Source organism: Ictidomys tridecemlineatus, chromosome 3 (genome assembly GCF_052094955.1).
Source record: "Ictidomys tridecemlineatus isolate mIctTri1 chromosome 3, mIctTri1.hap1, whole genome shotgun sequence".
In the NCBI taxonomy this organism is placed as follows: domain Eukaryota; kingdom Metazoa; phylum Chordata; class Mammalia; order Rodentia; family Sciuridae; genus Ictidomys; species Ictidomys tridecemlineatus.
In genome coordinates, this window is record NC_135479.1 from 154,940,048 (window position 1) to 154,961,368 (window position 21,321).

The following is a 21,321-nucleotide window of genomic DNA, read 5'->3' on the forward strand; positions in this document are numbered from 1 at the left end:
TTTGATTTTCTCGGGGTTGACGGGGGTCAAATCAGGGCTGTTGCTAAGAGCCCTCCAAAAGCCAACCCTCTCCTGTGTGGTCGGGCAAACCAGCCAAACTCCCTCCCGCTGGGAGCTCCTTTCTTGGATGCACCATCCCCCCCCCCCCTCGGGAGACAACAATTGTATGCTAGATCGGCAAACAGCTGCACGAGAGGAGAAGGGCCCCTAGGAGGGTCCCTTTTGCTAACTGTCCATCTGGCAGGAATAGCCAAACCTCTTTCTTCCTGCCACAATTGTGTGGCAGGGCAGGATGAGAGAAACTGAGAGCTGCAATCATTTATTTCTTCAACTGTCAGCCCAGCTTCATCCAGAAACTTCCATGGTGTGGAGAACTCTTGTGCCTCCATCTAGTTTCATTCAAGAGCTTTATCTTTTTAGTGCTATTTTAGAATAAAAGATATTAAGAGCAAGTTTTATAAATTCGTGTCCTATACATTCTTAAGAATGAAAGAATTTGGTAGAGTGTAGAAACATCATCCGTTTATTTCAATTAAGGACCATAAAGGCACAACTGAAGACTGTTGGTGGTAACAAAATATTATATTTGCATCAGCAAACAGACCTAAGGATAAATCATTTGGTTTAAATTGGCCTGAAATTATTGTAACAGTCAAGGGGCTTGGCATTTTGTCCTCCTAGAGTGTAAGATGCTTGAGGATAGATTGAGTCTCACTGGGGTTGTGTAAGTCTCTGGGTACTTTTTATGCAAAACCGAAACAAAAAAAAAAAACCATTAAAAAAACCACTCAAATATTTGTTCTTTGGTTCATTTCTTCATTGAACAAATATTTACTGAGTGCTCAATTGTCATAATACTGGACTGGAAAAAATAAAGCATAATTCTGGTTCTAGAAAGGATTGATAAATTGAATAAAACACATTAGAAACAGCAATTCTGGTATATGAATGGGACGGTGATCACTGTCCTTGTAGAAAATTGATCAGAAGCCATGCAGGAATTAACTTTTCAAATAATATATGTATTGAGAAAAATCTTCTGATGCCTGAGGTCTAGAAAATTTAATTACTTAGATGATATGTGAGTGGCGTGCCTGAGAAAAGACTTAGTGGTCAGTACTTGAAGACCTAGAAGAACAAACTCTGGGAAAGACAAGAGTGTGAGAAAGAACCAGTAGCCTTCAGGAGGTTTAGAAATAGATAAGAGAAGGTTTCGAAATAAATAAGGGAAGGGCTGACTGATGCAGGCCTTGATGTTGCATGGAATTTCAGTGAAAAAAATTCTAAAGAATTCCAGACATTCAAAACTTAGGAAGAGAGTTGAGAGAAGGGAGCTCATCAGCAGAATTACAGAAATCACTATTTGCATCTTGGGTGGCAACAATAAGGTTAGTACCAACCTGGGACTCAGGGACAGAGGCTCATACAGAAAGCATATATCTTTCTCCATGGCTGGAATTGCTCTAAGGAAAACCTTGGTTTGATATACAAAGAGGGATACAATTCTAAAGATGCACAATTGCCTCCCCCCACTCCATCTTTTGTATCCAAAGTTTCCTTACAATAACAGAATAGCTGAGGTGCTTTAAATGAATGTTGAACCTATGATTCTGGAGAGGATATAGTGGCTGAGGGGGACCACATCAAGGCATAGGTTAAATTATGTGCAGAAATCTAGAGGAAGGAGAGAGCAAGAGAGAAGAGAGAGAGGGAGAGAGGGGGGAGAAAGAAGAAGAGGGGAGGAGAGAAAGGGAGAGGGAGAGGGAAAAAGAGGGAGAGAGAGGGAGAGAGGGAGGGAGGAAGGGAAGAGAGAAATGCTTGATCTCCTGCAGGGACAGAGGTGTGACAATGGAAATTTTCTGAATACCTACTAGTATTATAGTTTTTTTTTTCTCAACAAATTTTCAAGAGCTCATATATGGATCAGATACAAAAAAAAAAAAAGAATGAAACATAAAACCTTGTTTTTGCTGCAAAGTTAAACTTGTAAAGAGTAAATGCCAGGTACTCAGGTTGTTACAATTATTAGAGGAAGAGGTCAGGGAACTAGGGTTTATAAATGAGATGACTTTAAGTATTGAAAGAGGAATAGGCATTGCCAGGTAGATGGGGTGAGGAAAAAGAGCTATGAAAGGTAGCTGGAAAAAGGCAGCTTAATTAAGAAGAAAATGTTCTAGTACCAATAAAGTAGAAGATTAAAAGGAAGTGACACAAAAAAAGTTTTCAGGAATTTTGAGAACCAATTTTTAAATTCAGCGGTAGTTTTGCAAGTAAATTATATACTTATTCTTGCTGTTTTACAAAGTTTAAATACTCAAGACCAATTGCTTGTTGATTTATTTTGCTATACTTTCTTGTTACCTGTGTTCTTAAGAATATTTGTGCTGATTGTCTCTATATGGTATAAATACTATGTAACCGTGTGCTAGCAGGCATTTCTTCTCAGTTTTGTGTTCAGAGATGTCATGGTAGTAGTTTCAAAAATCTCAATTTATGCCATGGGTGTTGGCAAATGCTACAAATTTGGGTTCTGTTTTTTTTTTCCCCCAGACCTAATTGTTAAACATTTACCAGATTTGCATGGACTTATGCATCATGCAAAGGAGTTGGAGATTTTTCATCGGGTAAGAAAACCATGAGATATGATTTGGGTAAAAGGAGACAGACAGAATGACTCACAGTTTAACTTGTATAACAAAAGTGGTGTCATCATTGCAAAAGGACTCATATGTAGGATGATACATAAAGGGGAAAAGATAATAAGGTTGGGATTTACTGTATTTGAGAGGCTCATTAGACAGTTGGTTTTATGAGTCTGGAGCTCAAGAGAGCTGTAGGTTATAGGAATATACTTGAATCATCTGCATGTAGGTAGTAGTTAAAACCATAAACATTGGTGATATTGCTTAAGATGAGTAAGTAGCATGAGAAGACTGGCAAGACCAGAACTCAAGAGAATATTAAAAGCTGTACAAAGAGAAGTTCACAAAGGAGTTGATGTGGAATGTCGGAGATGTCTGAGGATAAGCAATGTCAAACAAATCTCAACTCAAAGGTCCTTTGAGAGAAAAAAGCTGGCATATAGGCTGAGAATTTTACTCTACCACTGAGCTACAGCCCCAGCCTTTGACAACAGTAAGTTGTATCAAAAAGGCATGGACAAACCAGGAGTTGTGGCACACACTTGTAATCTCAGCTCCCTTAGGAGTCTTGAGACAGGAGAATCAAAAATCGGCCAGGCAACTCAACATGACCATGTGTCTCAAAATAAAATTTAAAAAGGGCTGGGGTGTGGCTCACTAGTAGAGCACTTGCCTGGCCCACAGAAAGCTGTGGGTTCAATACATACACACATACACACACACACACACACGACCAAGCACTGAACTCCCTGGAAAAAGGAAGAAGGGAATGAGTCAGGAAGGTCTTCACAGAGAAACTAACTGGCATCTAATCCTCTGTTGTTCAAGTCAGTCAAGAATGAAGACCAAACTGAGCTGCTGCTTTTTTGGGGGGGAGACAGACGGGGGTTGACGTTGCTGGGGATTGAACCTAGGGTCTCAACACACTAGTCAAGAGCTCTGAGCTACATCCACAGCCCAAGCTTTTTCTTTTCAGCTTCTTTTATTAGCAGAAGCAAGTTAAGCTGTCAGTTGAAACCTGAACAACCAAGAAAAGGAAGATAAAACAAGAAAGGATATTTTCCGACAAATACATATTTGGTTTAAAAAACTGCCTGCATTTTATTCTACTTATATTCTGTAAACATACTATCACATTTTTTTCATAAACAAAGTTATGTATTCTGCTTGATTGCTTCCAAACCAAAAAGTTTGATGCACAGTTAATCTTAACAAAGGTGTACATCAGCCCTCTGCAGCCACAGTTCACATATTTGAGGATCCACCAAATGCACACTTAAAATTAGCTGAAAAAAATGTATGTAGTACTGAATATGTGAAGACCTTTGTCACTGTTTCTTAAAAAATATAGAATAACAGCTATTTATATAGCATTTACATTATACTAGGTATTAGAAATAATCTAGAAATAACTTATGCTGGATAGCATAAGGTATATGCAGATGTTGCATTATTTTACATAAGGAATGTGAGCATCCTTGGATTTTGATATCCTTAGAAGGTATTGACACAATCCCTGTTGCAGAGAAGGGAGATTTAAATGTCATCTGCCTTCTTTCCTCCTCTAGAAAATAAGGGTTCTTTAGATTTTTTTTTTTAAGCTGTTCCAAATTCAATGAATAGTAGACATGGACAATTTGGAAACTGTCCTGGAATTTATGAGGTGAGGTACTTCTCTTAACCATCTTCATGCTTTTAAAACTCAAGTCTTGTCCAGAACTCTTCTCTTCCTCTCATCCACACAGAACTCTCTATTGGCTGCTTGGAGAATGACATACCGTTTGTGTCTGGAAATGTTTCCAAGATAAAAAGATATAGAAAAAACAAAATATATTATTTGGCCTTAACCTTCCTTTACACGGATATTTGTCTTATTCCTTTCCATTGCATATGCCGAAATACTTCAGAGGAATCACATCACTTTAAAAATAATACAGAAATTCCAGAGGATAATGCACACAGGGGCTGCTGGCTGTTCATGCAATTCATGTCACTGAATACATAGGATGGGGCAGTTGGAGTAGTTTTGGAGGAAAAATAGAAAATGTGGGAGGCCAACCTCACATGTGACTGAGTTAACTCCCCTGTTGGGCAATGTGGCATCAGCACCCATGCTGCTAGACTGTCCCACTCTTCTAGGGTTCAAGTGACTTCTGTCTTCCTGCCTGGGCATGTCTTCCTACAGCCCCATGGGTGGAGCTATGTTCACCTGTTCCTTTGTAATATTACCCCTTGCCCTGTTTAGGATAGAATGTTCCATGGAAGTGCCTTGTGTGTGTCCCCTTCTCTTACTGTGCCCTTGGGTGTGGCCTACCTAGATGTCAGTCAACCTGCTGACAGTGGACATCATGAAGATAGACTCAGCCCCCTGAAACCTGACCCCTAGCCTCATTTGAATAGCTTTTCCTCAATAATAGAGGTCAGCACATGTTCTCTCTTTCTGCAGACCCTTAAGATCAGAGGAGCCGTCACAGCGACCCCAAAGAAAAAGGTATTTGTGTCTCTTGTGTGCTTATTTTGCACAGTCCAAAAGTTAGCCCAGTTTACCTGGAGTGACCCCTGAGCGTTTTAGTAGAGAACAAAAATCTGGCAAGAAAAATCACAACAGTAATTAACAATGTACTAGAATACACTAAATTTCACCTCATTTAGAATTTGTGATGTCAACCTCTGCAAAGCTGAATTTTATAATAGCTTTCTTTGGATTATGAATTTCCCTTTTTTTAACCACTGAATATTTGAATGAACACCATAAAATTAACATTTTAATTGGGATCCTTGTATTAAGAAAGTCAAATTCAGTTCACCTTTAGTAGCCCTACCCATTTCTTTCTTCCACCATGGATTATTTGTGCCCATCATTCTTACTGGACTGTACTCTGTACATAATACAAATAAAATTAAAAGGTAGTGCTTCCCATGTGTTTGGCCTTATATCCTATTATCTAGGTTTATATTATGTCACTTTACAAGTGAGGAAACTGGGTTCAGTGATACTAATTGCTCAGGAATAGAGCTAGTAAATGGGAAGCCATGATTCAAATCCATGCATGAGTTCCTGCCCTTAAGCACTGATTACTGCCTCTGCATAATTATGTACCTCTATTTATACTTACTCCATTTTGCAATCATGTTTAACCTCAGAGAAGTCTCATGGGCAGAGACCCTTTCTTATTTTTCCTAGTAATCTTCATGCCTAGCAATGTCCAACTGACTCAAGAACAGCCAATGTCACTTCTGTCAATCCACAGCACCAGGCACTATGGCACACAAATCTTTTTTATTAGGATTTACAGTATACAACACAACAAATGGATCAGAGCTTAAGTGCATCTTTCTGTGTCAGGCATCCTCAATACCACCCCCAGGTTCAAAAATTTGCTAGGACTCACAGGATTCAGTATGTAGTTCTAATCACAGCTATGATTTACTACAATGAAAAGGACACATAGCTAAATTAGCAAAGGAAAAAGACACATGCGATGAATGAAATCTGGGAAAACTAGGTGCATGCTTTCAAGAATCCTAGCAGTAGAGTCACAAGGTTGAATTTAGTTTGCCAAACAATGAGTTTTTACAGCAGCATGTGAAATTTTCTGCCAGGAATAGATCAATATTCTGGACTTCCAAGTGTTCAGCACAAACCAAATTTTGTGCACAGTTTAGGCACAGTGAACTGCTTCAATCAGATGTGAGAATAGTGGGAGCTCCCTGAAATTCAAGTTCCTAGAAAACAGCCATGGACCAACCAACCTTCTAAAGCAGGTCTCTAGAGATAATCAGTCTGCTCTTAACACCTTTCTAAACAGCAATTTTATCCAAACCTTTTTCCTGTAATGCTTATAAATACTGTTTCTTAAAATTGTCCTTTGAATCAGTTTACTATCTTCTGACTCCCTCATTATCAAGTTAAATAAGTCTTTACACATGCTCATTTCATATGAGTCATGTTGTCAACTTTATAAAAATTTTACTTTGAAATAATCCAAACAGCAAAAGTCAAGTCTAGCCAAAATTAACAGCTAAAAACTACCAACTCAATATTATCAAGGCTACTAAAAAAGTTATACTTTTAAAAAAACCCTTTGTACTTGCATTTTATATTTTCCCCCCCTGATTCTCTACACTTCAGAAAGCCCTTTAAGTGGCAATTACTTGGCTATTTGTACTTAGGGCACAAATTAATAAAAAGTATTTCTGCAAGTGGGCAATATTAAAAAGATCAATTTTCTCTTTAGTTTTTACCAACCAATTTAGAAATTATTTTATATCACTGTAAAAAGCTGTGAGCCTTTAAAAGACTAAAAACCTTAATTTTAAATTCAAATGATATTCTTATTTTTAAACTTTCTTATGCTTTAGACATTTCAAATTTATTTCAATAAACATCTTCCTATTTTTGTGAACTGCATTTTAAAATCAGAATTTTATAAATTTCCATTTATAAATGTGGCAAACAAAACCCAAAATATTCAAATTTTATTAATAACAGAACATAAGAATTGGCAAGGCTAACATATACATAAGGAAAGCAAACATCTCTTGAATAAAAAATAGGAAATATTTTAACGGAAAAAAATTCAAAGACTGAAGGAAGAAAAAATTTTTCTAAACAGCAGCCGCCGGTACTTCCATCACAATGTGTATTATTTGTGCAAAGACATAATTAAATAAATACTTTTCTGATATTTACAAAATAGAGGTAAGAGGGAAAAACCTACAGTATAAGGGTCTTTGATTTGCTGTATTGCTTTCAATCTTCTGAATAATTTACATACCTATTAAAAATGTGATTCTAGTGAACTACGTTGAAAGCTTATCAATCAAGTCATCAATAGTATAAACAAGAAGTTGAATGTCTGCTTTTTCCTTCATTCTATGATCACTATGTTTTCGGAGAATGACATCTACATCTTTGCTGACTACTTGGTCAGCAACTTGCATAGATGTATGCCAAGGTACGATGTCATCCTTCATGCCATGGAGTAATCTTATAGGGCAGTTCACAGGAATTGGACTATGTAACAAGCAGTGGTGTTCTGCTTCCTTAATGAAACTGTATGGAATGTGATAAAATCCTTCTTCATGATATTTGGATGGCATGGACCACACACCTTTTATCTCCACTTCCTTTTTTACCTATTGGGAAAAATTAGGAAAATAAAAGCATGTAAGTAACATTAACACACGCAATAGGCTTTGTCTCAGGAAAGCAGACCTTGCATAAGAGGACAAAAATATAACAATAATAATTATCAAAAATTAAATATCATAGGGCTGGATTGTGGCTCAGAAGTAGAGCGTTCGCCTAGCACGCATGAGGCACTGGGTTCAATCCTCGGTACCATATAAAAATAAAGATATGTGTCTACCTATAACTAAAAAATAAATATTTAGAAAAATACTATGTGCAAGGTGCTATGATAGGTACTTTACACATATTATTTCATAAGATCTTGATAGGAATTCTGTTATCATTCCATTTTTATAAAAGTAGATATTAAAGTTTAGAGAAATCAGAAATTATGTTTGGAGTTCAAAGTGAATGTTATGGCTATGAATCAAATTTAGATTTATCTAACTTTATCACACTGCTTAAATCAGTTATCACTTCACTCCAACTAAAAGGGCAATAAGAGAAAAGTACAATAATTTCTAGGAATCAGTCCAAGAATACACTTATATTTACTTAAAATCAGATCTTAGAATAAAAGTTGTTTAAATTTCAAAATCGTAAAATGAAAAGAAACCATAAGAAGTATGTAGAATGGGTGTGGAATACAGGAAAAATCCAGCATAGAATTAAAAATGAAAAATAAGACAGAAATGAACACATGTTCATGCAATTTTAGGCTGAAGGTAAAATGTATAGTTTTTACTTTTCAGCATTTTAGAAATGAGAAAAAAAAATAGCTTGGTTTGAATAACACAGAAGTCTTCCAAATACTTCCTGAAAAACTTAAAAATATATTTTCTAGGTTTATTACCTTAAAATGAAATATTATATGTTCTATAAATCCTTTTGAGAATTTCTAATTTTGAGATTATAATTCATCTCATTTTTCCAAATTAAAAATTAGAACTTTCAATGAATAACATATACTTATTAATCACAGCAAATATAAGCAAGTACACTGAAAAAAATCCTACTTCATGGAAATAACAATCCTTTTTATTCTGACTTTCAGGATTTTTATGCACTTGGTTTTTATATATGTAATATGTAAAATATGTTATCTATTACATATCCATATACAATTTTCTATAATGCTTTATTAATTTAATATTATTCCTGGGTTTTTCAAAATTCTATAGTTTTTAAAGGCTGCAGAATGGTCTACTATGATCAACTTAAAATAATTAGCTTGACCATTCCCATATTATTATTCACTGAATATCTTTAAAAATAAAGATCTGTACATAATATCTGAAAGCTGTGCTTCTCAGTATGTCTCCAAATGATTTTAAATTAATGAAAATTCTATAAGATAAAAAAATGTATGAATCTATTAATACATGGGGTTTTCTGTAGTAAAACAACATATAAACCAAATGTTTAAAAGAAAAATGATATTCAGTCATCTTCAACCAAGATTGTTCATTTATTTGTATATTTCAGTAATTAAAACTTAGTTCCATTGGCTATTGAATGATATAGAAGCTAGGCTAATTACTGAGACACTGAATTAATAATATTCACATTACGCACCCTGACCCCCAACTATCTGTTATCTACCACTGAATTAAATGAATATATTTCATTTCAAGAACAAGTTATTAACTTTATAAAATATTTCATGTCCCAAACTCTCAAAAACAAAAAGTTCAAAAATAGCAAAAACAGTATTATCCCAAGAAAACATTCAGTATATGTAATTTTTTATACAAGAAGAAATTATCATCAAGGCAATGTGATCTTCAGAAGCTTAGATTCAAAACAGCTGTGCATCCTGTCTGAGGAGACGATTAGCAGCAGTTATGAGAGAGATCAAGTTCCAAGGCAAACAATGAGAAATGTTGAGTTTAAAATTCCCAAAGTCAAAAACGATGTAAAATTCTCTCCTGTTCTCTTAACATTGTTATGGCTAGCTATTTGTGTGGAAAAGACACAGTGGTCCCAATATCCCTGCTCTTTCCTTTTACATGCTTATAAATCAACAACTTTGCTAATGTGATCTAGAATTAGCAAATATATGCCCTGATCTTCAGACTAGAGGTCTATACAGTCATTAGGGACTATACACCACATCCTCATGCTGAGTGATGCGGATACACGTATATAAAAGCAAATGTACATAGATCTTGTCCTATGTACTACAAAATAAAATAGTTTTTAACTCATTTTCATTCTGCCACATTTTTGAGATAATATATGGCACAGATTGCAATGCAGAACTTGAGGTAAAAGTCAATGACATCCTACTATTCAATACTACATACTTTATTATCTTCTTTTTATTTCTTTCTTTCCTTCTCTTTCTGAATTCTCTATAGCAGTGGTTCTCAAATTTTACTCTGGTGGCCTGTTAATACAAATTACTAGATCCACATCCTCAATTTCTAATTCATGGTAAAGCTTAAGCTCAGGAATTTGCATTCTTATCAAGTTCTGAGGTGATGACTATCTACTTGACTGGGGAGTGTATTTTTAAAACCATTGTTCTTGACTGTTTTTTAGTCTTTAATTTCTGTGCCTTGACCTGCCAGGAGCTTAGTCCCACATCTGAAAATTTAGGTCTCTAGGAAAAAACAACCCAGGGAGAATTCAATTAATTAGAAAACACATAAAACTATACAAAAATAAGAACCTATTATTCATTATTTAATTTTTTATTGTTGAAAATAAATAATATGCTTAAACATATGGCCAAGAATAGAATGTAATAAACTAGCTATCTTGACAGTTATTTCAAAAACCTCATTTGTATCATGATCTGTTAAAAAACATGCTAATAACAAAAAGCCCCTCTTCCCCCTGCCTAAGAATTTGGAGTAGAAAAAGAATGCTACTATGTAACTAGTCCAGAATGACAAATTTTATCTATATGCACTGATTTTTGGCTGATGTCTGTCTATCCCGAAGATCTGAGGCTGCTTTCAGGCTAAAACAAATTTTAAATTGTTTAGTTCAGTTTAAAACAGTAGTGGGAATAGGTAGTACTTACCTAAATGCCACAAAGTTAAGGAGGCACAAAAGTAGTTCATGATATGTGATCCAAACACATAAATGTGATTAATAAAGAAAGTCTTCTTACTTAGTGAGACCCTGTCTCAAAATAAAAATATAGTAAAAAAAAAGGGCTGGGGATATGGTTCAGTGGTAATGCACAATGTATCCCTGGTCCCTGGATTCAACTACCAGTACAAAAAAAAAAAAAAAAAAAAGCAAAGAAAGTCTTCGTAAAAAATAAATCACAAAGTATGATTTTATTATTAATGTGGCTCAAATATTTGGAAGAATGACTTGAAAGGAACTGTAAAGGAAACCTTAAGCAAGAGACCAAACAAACTTTGTAAAGAGATCATACAAAAAAATCAGGTAAAATAAAAGATGAGCCAACATGATGTCAAGTGACAGATGATACATAAACCAATATTCAAAAAAAGATAAAGTAGAAGAATAATAGGAGGTACACCTCTGGGTTTACCAAAGTGACCTGTGACTCACCTCAACAGGAAGCTGATTAAACTGTGTCACTAGGCCATCTGCAGCTGTAGCTACACCAATAAGAGCCATGACCTTATCTGGCCGTGCAACTGCAGCATGAAGCATAAGCCATCCACCAAGGCTAGATCCAACAAGTATCTAAGAATAAAATTATATTACCATTTTAGAGAGGAATGTTTGTAAGGGAAGTAAGTAGTTTAATATAAATATAAATATATGTATTTTTTTCTTCTATATACACATAGCTACCAGACTTTTAATATTTGGCACAAAGTAAAATTCAATTATAATTAACTCTGTAGAAATATTAGGCAAAAATTTTGAAAATAAAATTCATACAATGAAAAGTAAATTGTTATTTTTTATTAGAAAGTTAAAAATGATGGAAAATGTTAAATCAAAATTGTTCATAAAACATTGTTAAACATTTAAAATATTAAATTTTCATATCTATCATGAGACTATAATTTATAAAAACAGTCACCTGTGGTCCTTCAGCTAATTCATCAATTATAGAAAGAACATCTTTTCTCCATTTCCCCACTGTGCATTCTTCTGATTTGCCATCTGAACTTCCAACTCCTGAGTAATCAAACCTGAAAAAAAAACCAAAACATTTATACCTAAATGTTTATGTATCTCTGTATATCTGCTTCTTTAATTTTGAAGATGGTACATTCGTTGTTATTAAAATATCAAAAATATAGTGAAAAATCATAGTATATATATTTTAGCAAATTGTATTGGCTTAACCTTCAAATATCTTCCATTTCCAATCACTTCCTTACCTGCTCCACAGCTAGCCCAACTCATTATCACCTTTCAAATGGACTAATAAAAAATCTTTCCATAAGTCTCCTGGTTTCTATTTTCCACTTGCATATTCTATTCTCCACATAGAAATCAGAGTGACCATTTTTAAACAGATACATGTGTTACACAAACCTTCCAAAGGCTTTCTATAATCTTCAATAAAACCCAAAGTCCTTACCATATTTTGGACCCTGACCAATTTTCTATTAGAGTTTTTTTTATTAGAAATCTTATCTCTTACTGTTCTTTTTCCCTCCCTCCCAACTATATTCTCTCTTCCTTTACTGAATTCAAGGAACACAACATCCACTTCCCTGCCTCATCAGCTCTCCTTTCTACATGGTATATTCTCTCTCCAGATATCCATCAAGTTGCTCTCTCACTTCATTCAGGCCTCTGGCTCTAATATTATACCCCCAGGAAAATTTTCTCTGGCTGTTCAATCATTAAAATTATGCTTCATTCATCATTCTGTATTTCCTTACTGTTTTATTTTCTTCATAGCACTTATACTTGACAGATAAGACACTTGATCATTGATTTGTAGCCTGTCTTCCACACTGGAATGGAGGCTTCAAATGGGCCCATAGTTTGTTTTGTTTACTCCCGCTTTCCCAGTGTCTAGATCAGTACTTTGTAAGTGGTAAAAGTTCAATACATATTTGCTGAATTAATGGTAAGGAAGGAGATCAGAATCAAATTCATCATTATGAACCTATACATTTCTCCTTGTAACTTTCTAGGTATCCAGGGGCAGTTTATATGATCTGTAAATTTTAATTCTCCCTTCAGGTCCCAATTCAATAAAGTATCAATACCATGCCTACAGATTATCCTAAACCTCAGTCATATTAAACTTTTCTCATTTCCCAGACAAGTCCTTTCATAACTCTGAGCCTTTGCATGCTGTTCTACTATTTACAAAGCCTTCTTTCCCTGCCCAAACTCCTAGCTGTTCTTTAAGTCACATCATATAAACTTGTTTTTCTCTCTGCATTCTTTCAATAGATAGAAAAACCTCACTGAATTTAACAACATCTACTAAATGAATAAAACTGGAAGGAAAAAGAAAAATTACTTTATTCAAATATCAAAGTTTTCTTGCTTTTTTGATTCTGAAAATCTAGTGAAAACTAGTGAATCTTTGTTATTAGAGTATATGAAATTATTTTATTATTAATTTTATTTTTAAGTGATAAAAAAAAAAAAGAAAGCTGGGTACGGTGGTGCACACTTGTAATCCCAGCAGCTCAGGAGGCTGAGGCAGGAGGGTTGCAGGTTCAAAGCCAGCCCCAGCAAAGACGAGGTGCTAAACAACTCAGTGAGACCCTGTCTCTTAAAAATATACAAAATAGGACTGGGGATGCAGCTCAGTAGTCAAGTGGCTCTGAGTTCAATCCCCAGGTGCCCAAACAAAGAAACAGAAATTTACATTTTCTTTAGGTTTGAAATTAAATGACTTCATATCTTTGGGAAATCTGAACAAGGCTGTTACTATAGTCTAAAACATAGTTATTGTTCCATCATCAATCCAGGGTACCCAGAAGATCAACTAAGGAGAAGAGTGCACTGGATTTCCTTTCTTCCCTCCTTGGTGGGCAATGAGGTATCATTATATGCTGCATCTTTTACAACTACCTTCCAAATATATGGAGAGGTTGCAAAATACTTGTGAAGCTCCTTTATGAAAAAAATATAAGCATACCTCAGAGATACTGCAGGTTCAGCTCCCCACCACCATAATAAAAAGAATATTAAAATAAAGAGAGTCACACAACTTTTTGGCTTCCCAGTGCATATAAAAGTTAGGCTTATGTTATATGATGGTCAATTAAGTATGCAATAGCAGTATGTCTAAAAGAAAGTACATAACTTGATTAAAAAATACTCTATTGCTAAAAATGACATCTGAATCGTTGGAAAAATGATGCTGAAAGACTTGCTTGGTGCAGGGTGGCCATTAACTTTGAAGCTGTAAAATATGCATTAATACATTTAGTGATGCTAATAGATTACAAATAAAAAATATATAGCTCCCTCTTGCTGCATCTTAATCCAGAGACAAAGGATACTAATTCAAACAATTTAGTATTTTTAAAACATTTTTTTTTCTGGTACCTGAGATCTTCCTGCTTTAGCTTCCTGAGTCACTGGGATTACAGGTATGTGCCACTGAGCCCAGCTATTTTTAAGACTTTTAAACAGCAATATAACTTTGTTCTAGCAGCTTCAATTTTTCAGGGGCATAGGCCCAAATTAAAAAATACCACTAGAAATAATTATGAGAATGCTAGCCTGAGCAGCATGTGTGTGTGTGTGTGTGTATGTGTGTGTATGTATATGTATATATATATATATATATATATATATATGTATATATATGTGTATATATGTGTGTGTGTTTGCTTGAATTCTGATGCAATTTTACTTTACATGCAATGTGATAAGACATTATGAAACCATTTTTACATGGCATATGTACCATTTCTTATCTAATAAATTAATCACTTCATCTTAACATTTAAATTTTATAGTGAGAATTACAAAAAAAGTAAATTGAGAAATTAGGAAAAATATGTAAATTGAGGATAAAATTTCTTGTAGTAAACTAAAATGCAATCAATAGTTAATAGTGACTATACTGTAATGAAGTTTGATAAGGTCAAATAAAAAAAATCTGATCAAATTAAAAATTTTAGTAAGTGGGCTATACTTTATAGTTATTGTTCCATCATCAATCAAGGTATAATTTATATTAGTATACCATCCAAAATGCAGAAAATTCACAGTATGTCTTAGAGAGAGAGGAACAGGTTATAGTTCTCACAGGCTCAGCTGAAATTTAAGAATCAGTAAAAAGGTGATTTGTTAATTCAAATTTGGGTGGGGGTCAAGAAATAGTAATAGCAATATTTGTGATATGATATTCTGCTAAGGGCAGCCTCCCTCCCTGGACAGAAGTTCCCTCTTATTTAAATCTTAACTACTTTTCAGTGCTCCTTTATGAGGTCTTTTCCATCCACTTCAATCCTCAGTTTTCTCTCACCTTACATAACTAAGTATGTTGCTCTTTTTTTTAACATTTATTTTTAGTTATAGGAGGACACAATATCTTTATTTCATTTTTATGCGGTGCTGAGGATCGAACCTGGTGCCTCACTCATGGTAGGTGAGCACTCTACTTCTGAGCCATAACTATAGCCCAGTATGTTGCTCTTCTGACTATCACATTCTGATGAGTATTTCTGCCTAATTTCCTATCTGAATTGTCTCCACCCTGATTGAAAGAATCTTAAGGACAAGTACAATGTTTTATAATTCTTATTATTCAGCACCCAGTATAATGCTAGAGACTATTTTCAAAAAAGTACTTGTCTTCAGAATAACAATTAAGTTGGAAGAGATTTTAAAGAGCTCTGACCATGAAAATAATTCTGATAAATTGCTGGGAGGGAAAAAGACTAAATCCATATAATTTATATAAATTCTGCTAATAGGTTGAACAGAGAATATCTAGCTATATTTTATAGAACTACTGAATATTAGTAAAATTACTTTAAAAACTTAGGTGAATAGATTTTTGTGCAGTTAGTGCTTAAAAAAAAAACCCTCAGAAATTATATTTAACTTAACCTCCTTGTTTTGACAAAATTTGGTTCAGTGTTTATTGACTGACTTGTCACCATTACTGAAAGAATTTGCTCTAGAACTCCAAATTCTTGAATTCCAGGCTAATACTCTTTTGACTAAACCATACTCTGCTATTAAATTAGATAATAAATAAGTGACTGTTACAGATAAACTTGAAAACAAAGTGAACAAATTATTTTATTAATATAATTGCTGGGGTGAAAAATTAGGAAATGTAAAATTAATCTTCAGTTAAACACCACCAATCCCTATTTATGCTTATAAATACTAAGATTCAAGGACTGAAAAAAAAAGAGTAAACTCAGCAAAAATGTGAATCATAGAACACTAATTTTACAATACTTTTAAGTACATAAATTACTTTTAGTTACTTTGTGTTTATGTGTGTGATGCTGGAGATCTAACATGGGTTCACACTGAAGTATACTAAACACTCTTTTGCAACTAAGCTACAACCTCATCCCTAAATACACATTTTAGAAGGCAATAAACAGTGGTCAAATAAAACCTTGTGTCTCCAGGGGGAAACCACAATAAAATTAAAAGAGATTACAAGAAAGCCAACTAATATGTCTATTTTCTTACATATCCTTTCCTACCACTATTGTCAGTCAGCACAAAGACCTTTTAAAAAGGTCTTTAAAGGTTGCTTTTACAGTCACCCTAAATCACAAGATGAAAGTTTACAGACCATTAAAATAAATTAATCTAGAAAAGTGTTGGCATTTACTTCAATTGGTTACAGCAGAAGTAATTCTCCACCACCATGCTAAATAATATCAATGTTCTCTGAAATGTTTTGTTCCTACCTTATACAGGCGTGACCTAGAGATTTGCAAAACTCCTCAATTGCCATTGCTTTTGTACCATTCATATCAGAACGATAGCCAGGAATGAAGATAACTCCTGGACTTTTGCCTTTTAGCCTCTTATAAGCCAGTCTGGGGAGGTCTTGTCGATTAAGGAAAGAGACTGATGTCTTCTGTCTGCAAACTAAACAAAGTACAAAAAACATAAATTATAATTTTTAAGTACATTTTTTTGAAAATCATATATAAAACTTTACCTTTCTTAACTCATTGATATTAAATACCATTTCATTTTGATAGGGGAAAAAACAGACTAAATTAACAAGTATTAAATTCATTAGTCATGGCATCTTTGTTTTACAACTGTGTCAAAACCAGTAACTTCAAGGTCCAATCTTCCAAATTACACAATGAAGTAGAAATTTCAAGTAAATAAAAGAGATACATCAAAAACCATTTTCCTATTGCTGCTACATAACCTATCCTCAACAGTGTTGATGAACATTAACTATACTAGTTAAAATCCTCTTTTTGGAGATTTTGTCATCTTTTTTATTGTTTGAGGAGTTTCACATTCTCTACTCTTTGAATTGCAAATATTTTTGGAAAGATTTCTCATAGGACTCTGCAAACACTATTTATTTGTGTTGGTTTGGCTTTTCATGAATGATACACACAGGTATTAGAATAATTTAATTAGAGCAGCACAAATGGTGAACTTTACAAAGTCAGTTCATTTCATTCTTTAAAAAACGTTTTCCCTAGAATAAATCAATATTTGATTAAAGAGATCAAAAGATATAGTATTTAACACACACCCCTCTTTCTCCCTTCAAAGCCATTACATTTGTGTACTTCCTTATAATGTGGGGTCCTCACCTACCCCACTAACCAATTTCTTTTACATTAAATGGAGCTGAGCTTGCGCCACTTTCTTGCAGCTAGGGAAAACCTCTCAGTTCCCTCCATATATGCTGTGAAAACTTTCCCCATTTTGGATTTGTTATGTTTATTTTTAAAAAAGCTTATTTGAAGGCTTTAATGCTCTCCCTTTTACATATAAGCCTGTTTCAAAGTTTCAATATATAGAGAAATATGCCCAATTTAAAACGTTTGGTAAAAAATGGGCCAGTTGTTGGTAATCAATTGTATCAGCAATGATTGTCATCTTCCATTTCCTCAGTTAAGCACTCAAAAAACTCCTTTCTCTCATCTTCCAGTTATTATATTGGCTGCATAAGAATTTCCCCAAGACAATTATAATTTATTTAAAGTGAATATATTCTTAACATCATATCCATTAATCATTTTTGTACAATAAGGATTAGCTGAAAGCTAGGTACATAAATGCTCAAAAAGTATTTACTAAACAGAAGAGTATACCCTTAATGAGCTTAATGAACGGACATTCTATACTTGGCTAGTACTTATACATAATACATACTTTTCGTTGTGTATAATTACAGTTAAATTTACTATGTAAGTTTAACTTTTAAAATTAGAAACAAAAGCTCTCTACAATGACCAATTAATTACTATCCTAGATACCAAGCATCTGACAGCTATGTGATAAGGGTGTGAAAAGACAAAGGACAAAATTCAACAAGAATTCAAGACTTTTTTTTTTTTTTGTGTGTGTGTGTGTGTGTGTATGTGTATGAGAGTCTCTGATGTTTGATCCAAAAACGTGTTTCCTTTGTAATAATTATGGCTCACTCACTGAATAGGAGCATCAAGAAAACAACACTACAAAACTAGGATTAAAGAGTGGCAGCTACACTTTTAAAAAGAACATGCCTCATATTTTAAGTTTCAAGTCATGGGAGGGCAGGTCTAAGTATTTTAAATCGTAAAGCCCCCAAAGCGAGTAAAAACCAAGTGCATGCAGGAAAAGCAGGCAAGTAGAGGGCAGAAGCTCCTGAAAACTGCGGGGAGTAAAAGGCCTTGGACTCGGGCTTCCAAGAATACCCCAGGGCTCCAGCAGGGCTCTCGTCACAGTCTCCACCAGAAATGTACAAAGCGCCTGGAGTGCTAAGAAAAAAGGTAAAGCGCTTTTGAACGGAGCGCCAAAAATGCATTGCACAGGAAATGACCTAACGCCGAGTGTTCGCGTTCGAAGGAACGCAGCTTACTCCCGCCTTTCGGACACTAACCTGGGAGCCACCGGGGCGCCCGCTGGGGCTTCCGTGGAAGTAACGCGCTGAGGCCACGGTGTGGGCCAAAGGAGACGGCTGCCCAGCCCCAGCTCCGACAGGGTACCCAGGCAGCCACAGCCGTCAAGCCCACAGCCGCCATCTTCCCAGCTGTCCCTGCGCCCGGCCGGCTTCTAGAGAGACGCAACACGCTTAGCTCCCAGGCTGCGCATGCCCAGCTCACTGGAAGGCGGAACTTGGTAAACCTTGCTGCTCAGCTTTTTCCGCTCAGAAGAGCGCGCATGCGTAGAGCATCCGTCGCGCATCCCGTTCTTTCTACTGCATTGTTGTTTCTTCTTTAGGGAAATTTGCCTCTAACAGTTTGGAAACCCTCTTATGGTCCGGAGGACCTTTGGGAGAGGAACCAAAAGGCTCGCTGCATCCTAAGTTCCCGTGACTTCCTGACAGTTTTAACCTCCACCGAAAACGCCTCCAAGATGCGACCTTAATCCTGATGTGTAAATCTCTGATGTCTAATCAGACATCTTCTGGTTCCCTTGCCCATTTTCAACTCATAGTATTTGTTCTAGTTTTTCATGTGCCTGCTGAATGATTGAATTATCTTGACCCCCGCTTCTTCCTATATGGAAGAATAACGTCAGCAGATTAAATCATCTAAATGGAAGAATAGGATTTAGAAGAGTAGATAATCTTTAGTAGAATATTTTATAATCCAGGAATAGAAGGGAATTTTAAAATATTTGAAAACCCCAAATTATACAGAAAAATACATTTGATTGTATATGAATTTTGACATTTTTAATGGCAAAAGATACATTAAGTCCAATGAGAACCTAGGAAAAAACTAGGCTTTACAGCATAGATACATTGATTCTACTCAGTTTACTCTTAGAAATAAGAAAAACAATTTCAATAAATTGACCAACAGCTATGAATAGGCAGTTTATGTAAATAAACATGATGTCTAATTGAAAAAAATGTGAATTTAAAAAATAACATATCATTTTTTCCACCCCATCAGAGTGGCAGAAATTTAAAAAGGGCAACTATTTGCAAAGATGATGGAAACTATCATTTATATATTGTTGCTGGGAGGGTGAAATGCTAAAATCTTGACAAGTAATCTGGCCACATTTAATACAATTTAAAATAAGCATTATTTTCAATGCCCTTTGGCCCAGTGCCCTCCCATTTGTGAGTACCTTATTGAAAACAAGAAACACTAGTCCATTATGATGCATGCTATCTACTACAGCACCATTTCTTGGAGGCAGACAAGGGAAAAAAATGAATGGACCATAGAAAAAAAGTTGGATAAATTATACAAGTGTTTCTGGACTAAAACTCTTGACATCCTTCAAAGTAATTCCTGAGGGCCACAGATATCAACCATTAAGGCCTTATCTAATATTTTTCTGCTTAAAAGTCACTTAGTTGGTGTAATGCTTTGAGGTGAAACCACTTAACTATTTTTAGTTATAAAATTTGGAGAAATGACTGGTACCAGAGCCAAAGGCAAATGTTGTATATAGTAAATCCAGCATGTCTTTGGGGTCTTAAGAACCTGTCCTGTTAGAATAGAACAAACTGGAAAAGTTGGATAAATAGAGACTGAATAGATCTCTTTCTTAAAAGGTATAATGTCGGGGTTGGAGCCATAGCTCAGTGGCAGAGTGCTTTCTTAGCATGTGTGAGGCACTGGGTTTAATCCTTAGCACCACATAAAAATAAACAAATAAAGGCATTCTGTCCTTTTACAACGAAAAAAACAGTTGTAATATCTCCCAAATAGGAAGGACATAGAGTAAGGACTTAACTTCATGACATACTACACAAGATGTTGAGCTCTTTTGCTAGTTTTCCATTAGGCTACAAAGGGACTGAATTACAAGGCAATACCCAAGGAATGTCACTTCACCATTCCGAGTATTTTAACAACAAAACACTTCTCTTTTTTGTTTTTGGATAATTGCAAATGTTTCCAATGATTCCTCTTCCTTCTTTCCCCTTTATTTTTTCAGGTCTTTTGGTATTTTATGTGCAGCAAACTAGTGGCAATATTCATACTCTGAAAAATGCTGCACAGAAAAAGCAAACCCATTAATCATTTTCTTTGTTCATCCTAACCTAGCAATTCAGGAACATTTGTGGCTTAAGACAAGTGTAAATACTTTTCCTGACAGTGATGGACTTGATATTGACCAACTTGTTTTTCATTCTGGCCATCTACTGTCAATGTTGCCTTCATTAACAACGGTGTGAAAGAACATATTGTTGAGGGCAGTTTGTCTTTCAGAAATCTGCTATCTTAATTTAGAGGGACAAATGAAGTACTCATCAAGTAAAGTTCCAAAGTTTTCCTTCACATTTGCATTTTTTTCTTGTTGGATAGAAAGATAAGTAAACAGAGTCCTGGAAATCCACAGTTATTACTGCCTTCATGTGAAAAGACAATAAGATGTCAGAGTTTTTAAGTTTCATCTCATTTTGTAAGCAATAGCAATGTGGCCAGAGATCCTTCCAATTATTAGTTTTCAAGCTAAAAATCATAATGTTAGCACACAACAATCTTTATGTGGATTCTA

The 21,321-nt window shown here is 34.9% G+C and overlaps 1 protein-coding gene across 3 annotated transcripts; it reads right to left on the minus strand.

Moving 5' to 3' along the window:
• Nucleotides 1–5,903: 5,903 nt before the first annotated feature.
• Nucleotides 5,904–20,575, minus strand: Abhd10 (abhydrolase domain containing 10, depalmitoylase). Of its 3 annotated transcripts, XR_005726924.2 has the most exons (6): nucleotides 18,737–20,575; nucleotides 16,584–16,767; nucleotides 11,795–11,906; nucleotides 11,311–11,448; nucleotides 10,808–10,908; nucleotides 7,722–7,781 (listed from the first exon to the last, which is right to left on the minus strand). XR_005726924.2 is itself a non-coding variant. In XM_005340981.5 (5 exons), the coding sequence occupies exons 1-5, from the start codon at nucleotides 18,876–18,878 to the stop codon at nucleotides 7,446–7,448; spliced, it is 912 nt and encodes a 303-aa protein (XP_005341038.1). In that variant the 5' UTR covers nucleotides 18,879–20,575; the 3' UTR covers nucleotides 5,904–7,445. The 3 variants fall into 3 exon arrangements, 2 of the variants coding, with proteins under 2 accessions (XP_005341038.1, XP_077900384.1); XM_005340981.5 differs by lacking the exon at nucleotides 10,808–10,908 and having other exon boundaries at nucleotides 5,904–7,781; XM_078044258.1 differs by lacking the exon at nucleotides 7,722–7,781 and having other exon boundaries at nucleotides 10,804–10,908.
• Nucleotides 20,576–21,321: the final 746 nt, after the last annotated feature.

Bases quoted from the DNA above. Each gene is read 5' to 3' on its own strand.
- Abhd10 (XM_005340981.5), bottom strand. From the start codon at position 18,878: ATGGCGGCTGTGGGCTTGACGGCTGTGGCTGCCTGGGTACCCTGTCGG. The intron at 16,768-18,736 runs GTTAGTGTCCGA...TACTTTGTTTAG, and splicing joins GGCGCCCCGGTGGCTCCCAG to TTTGCAGACAGAAGACATCA. The intron at 11,449-11,794 runs GTGACTGTTTTT...TTTTATTCTTAG, and splicing joins AATTAGCTGAAGGACCACAG to ATACTTGTTGGATCTAGCCT.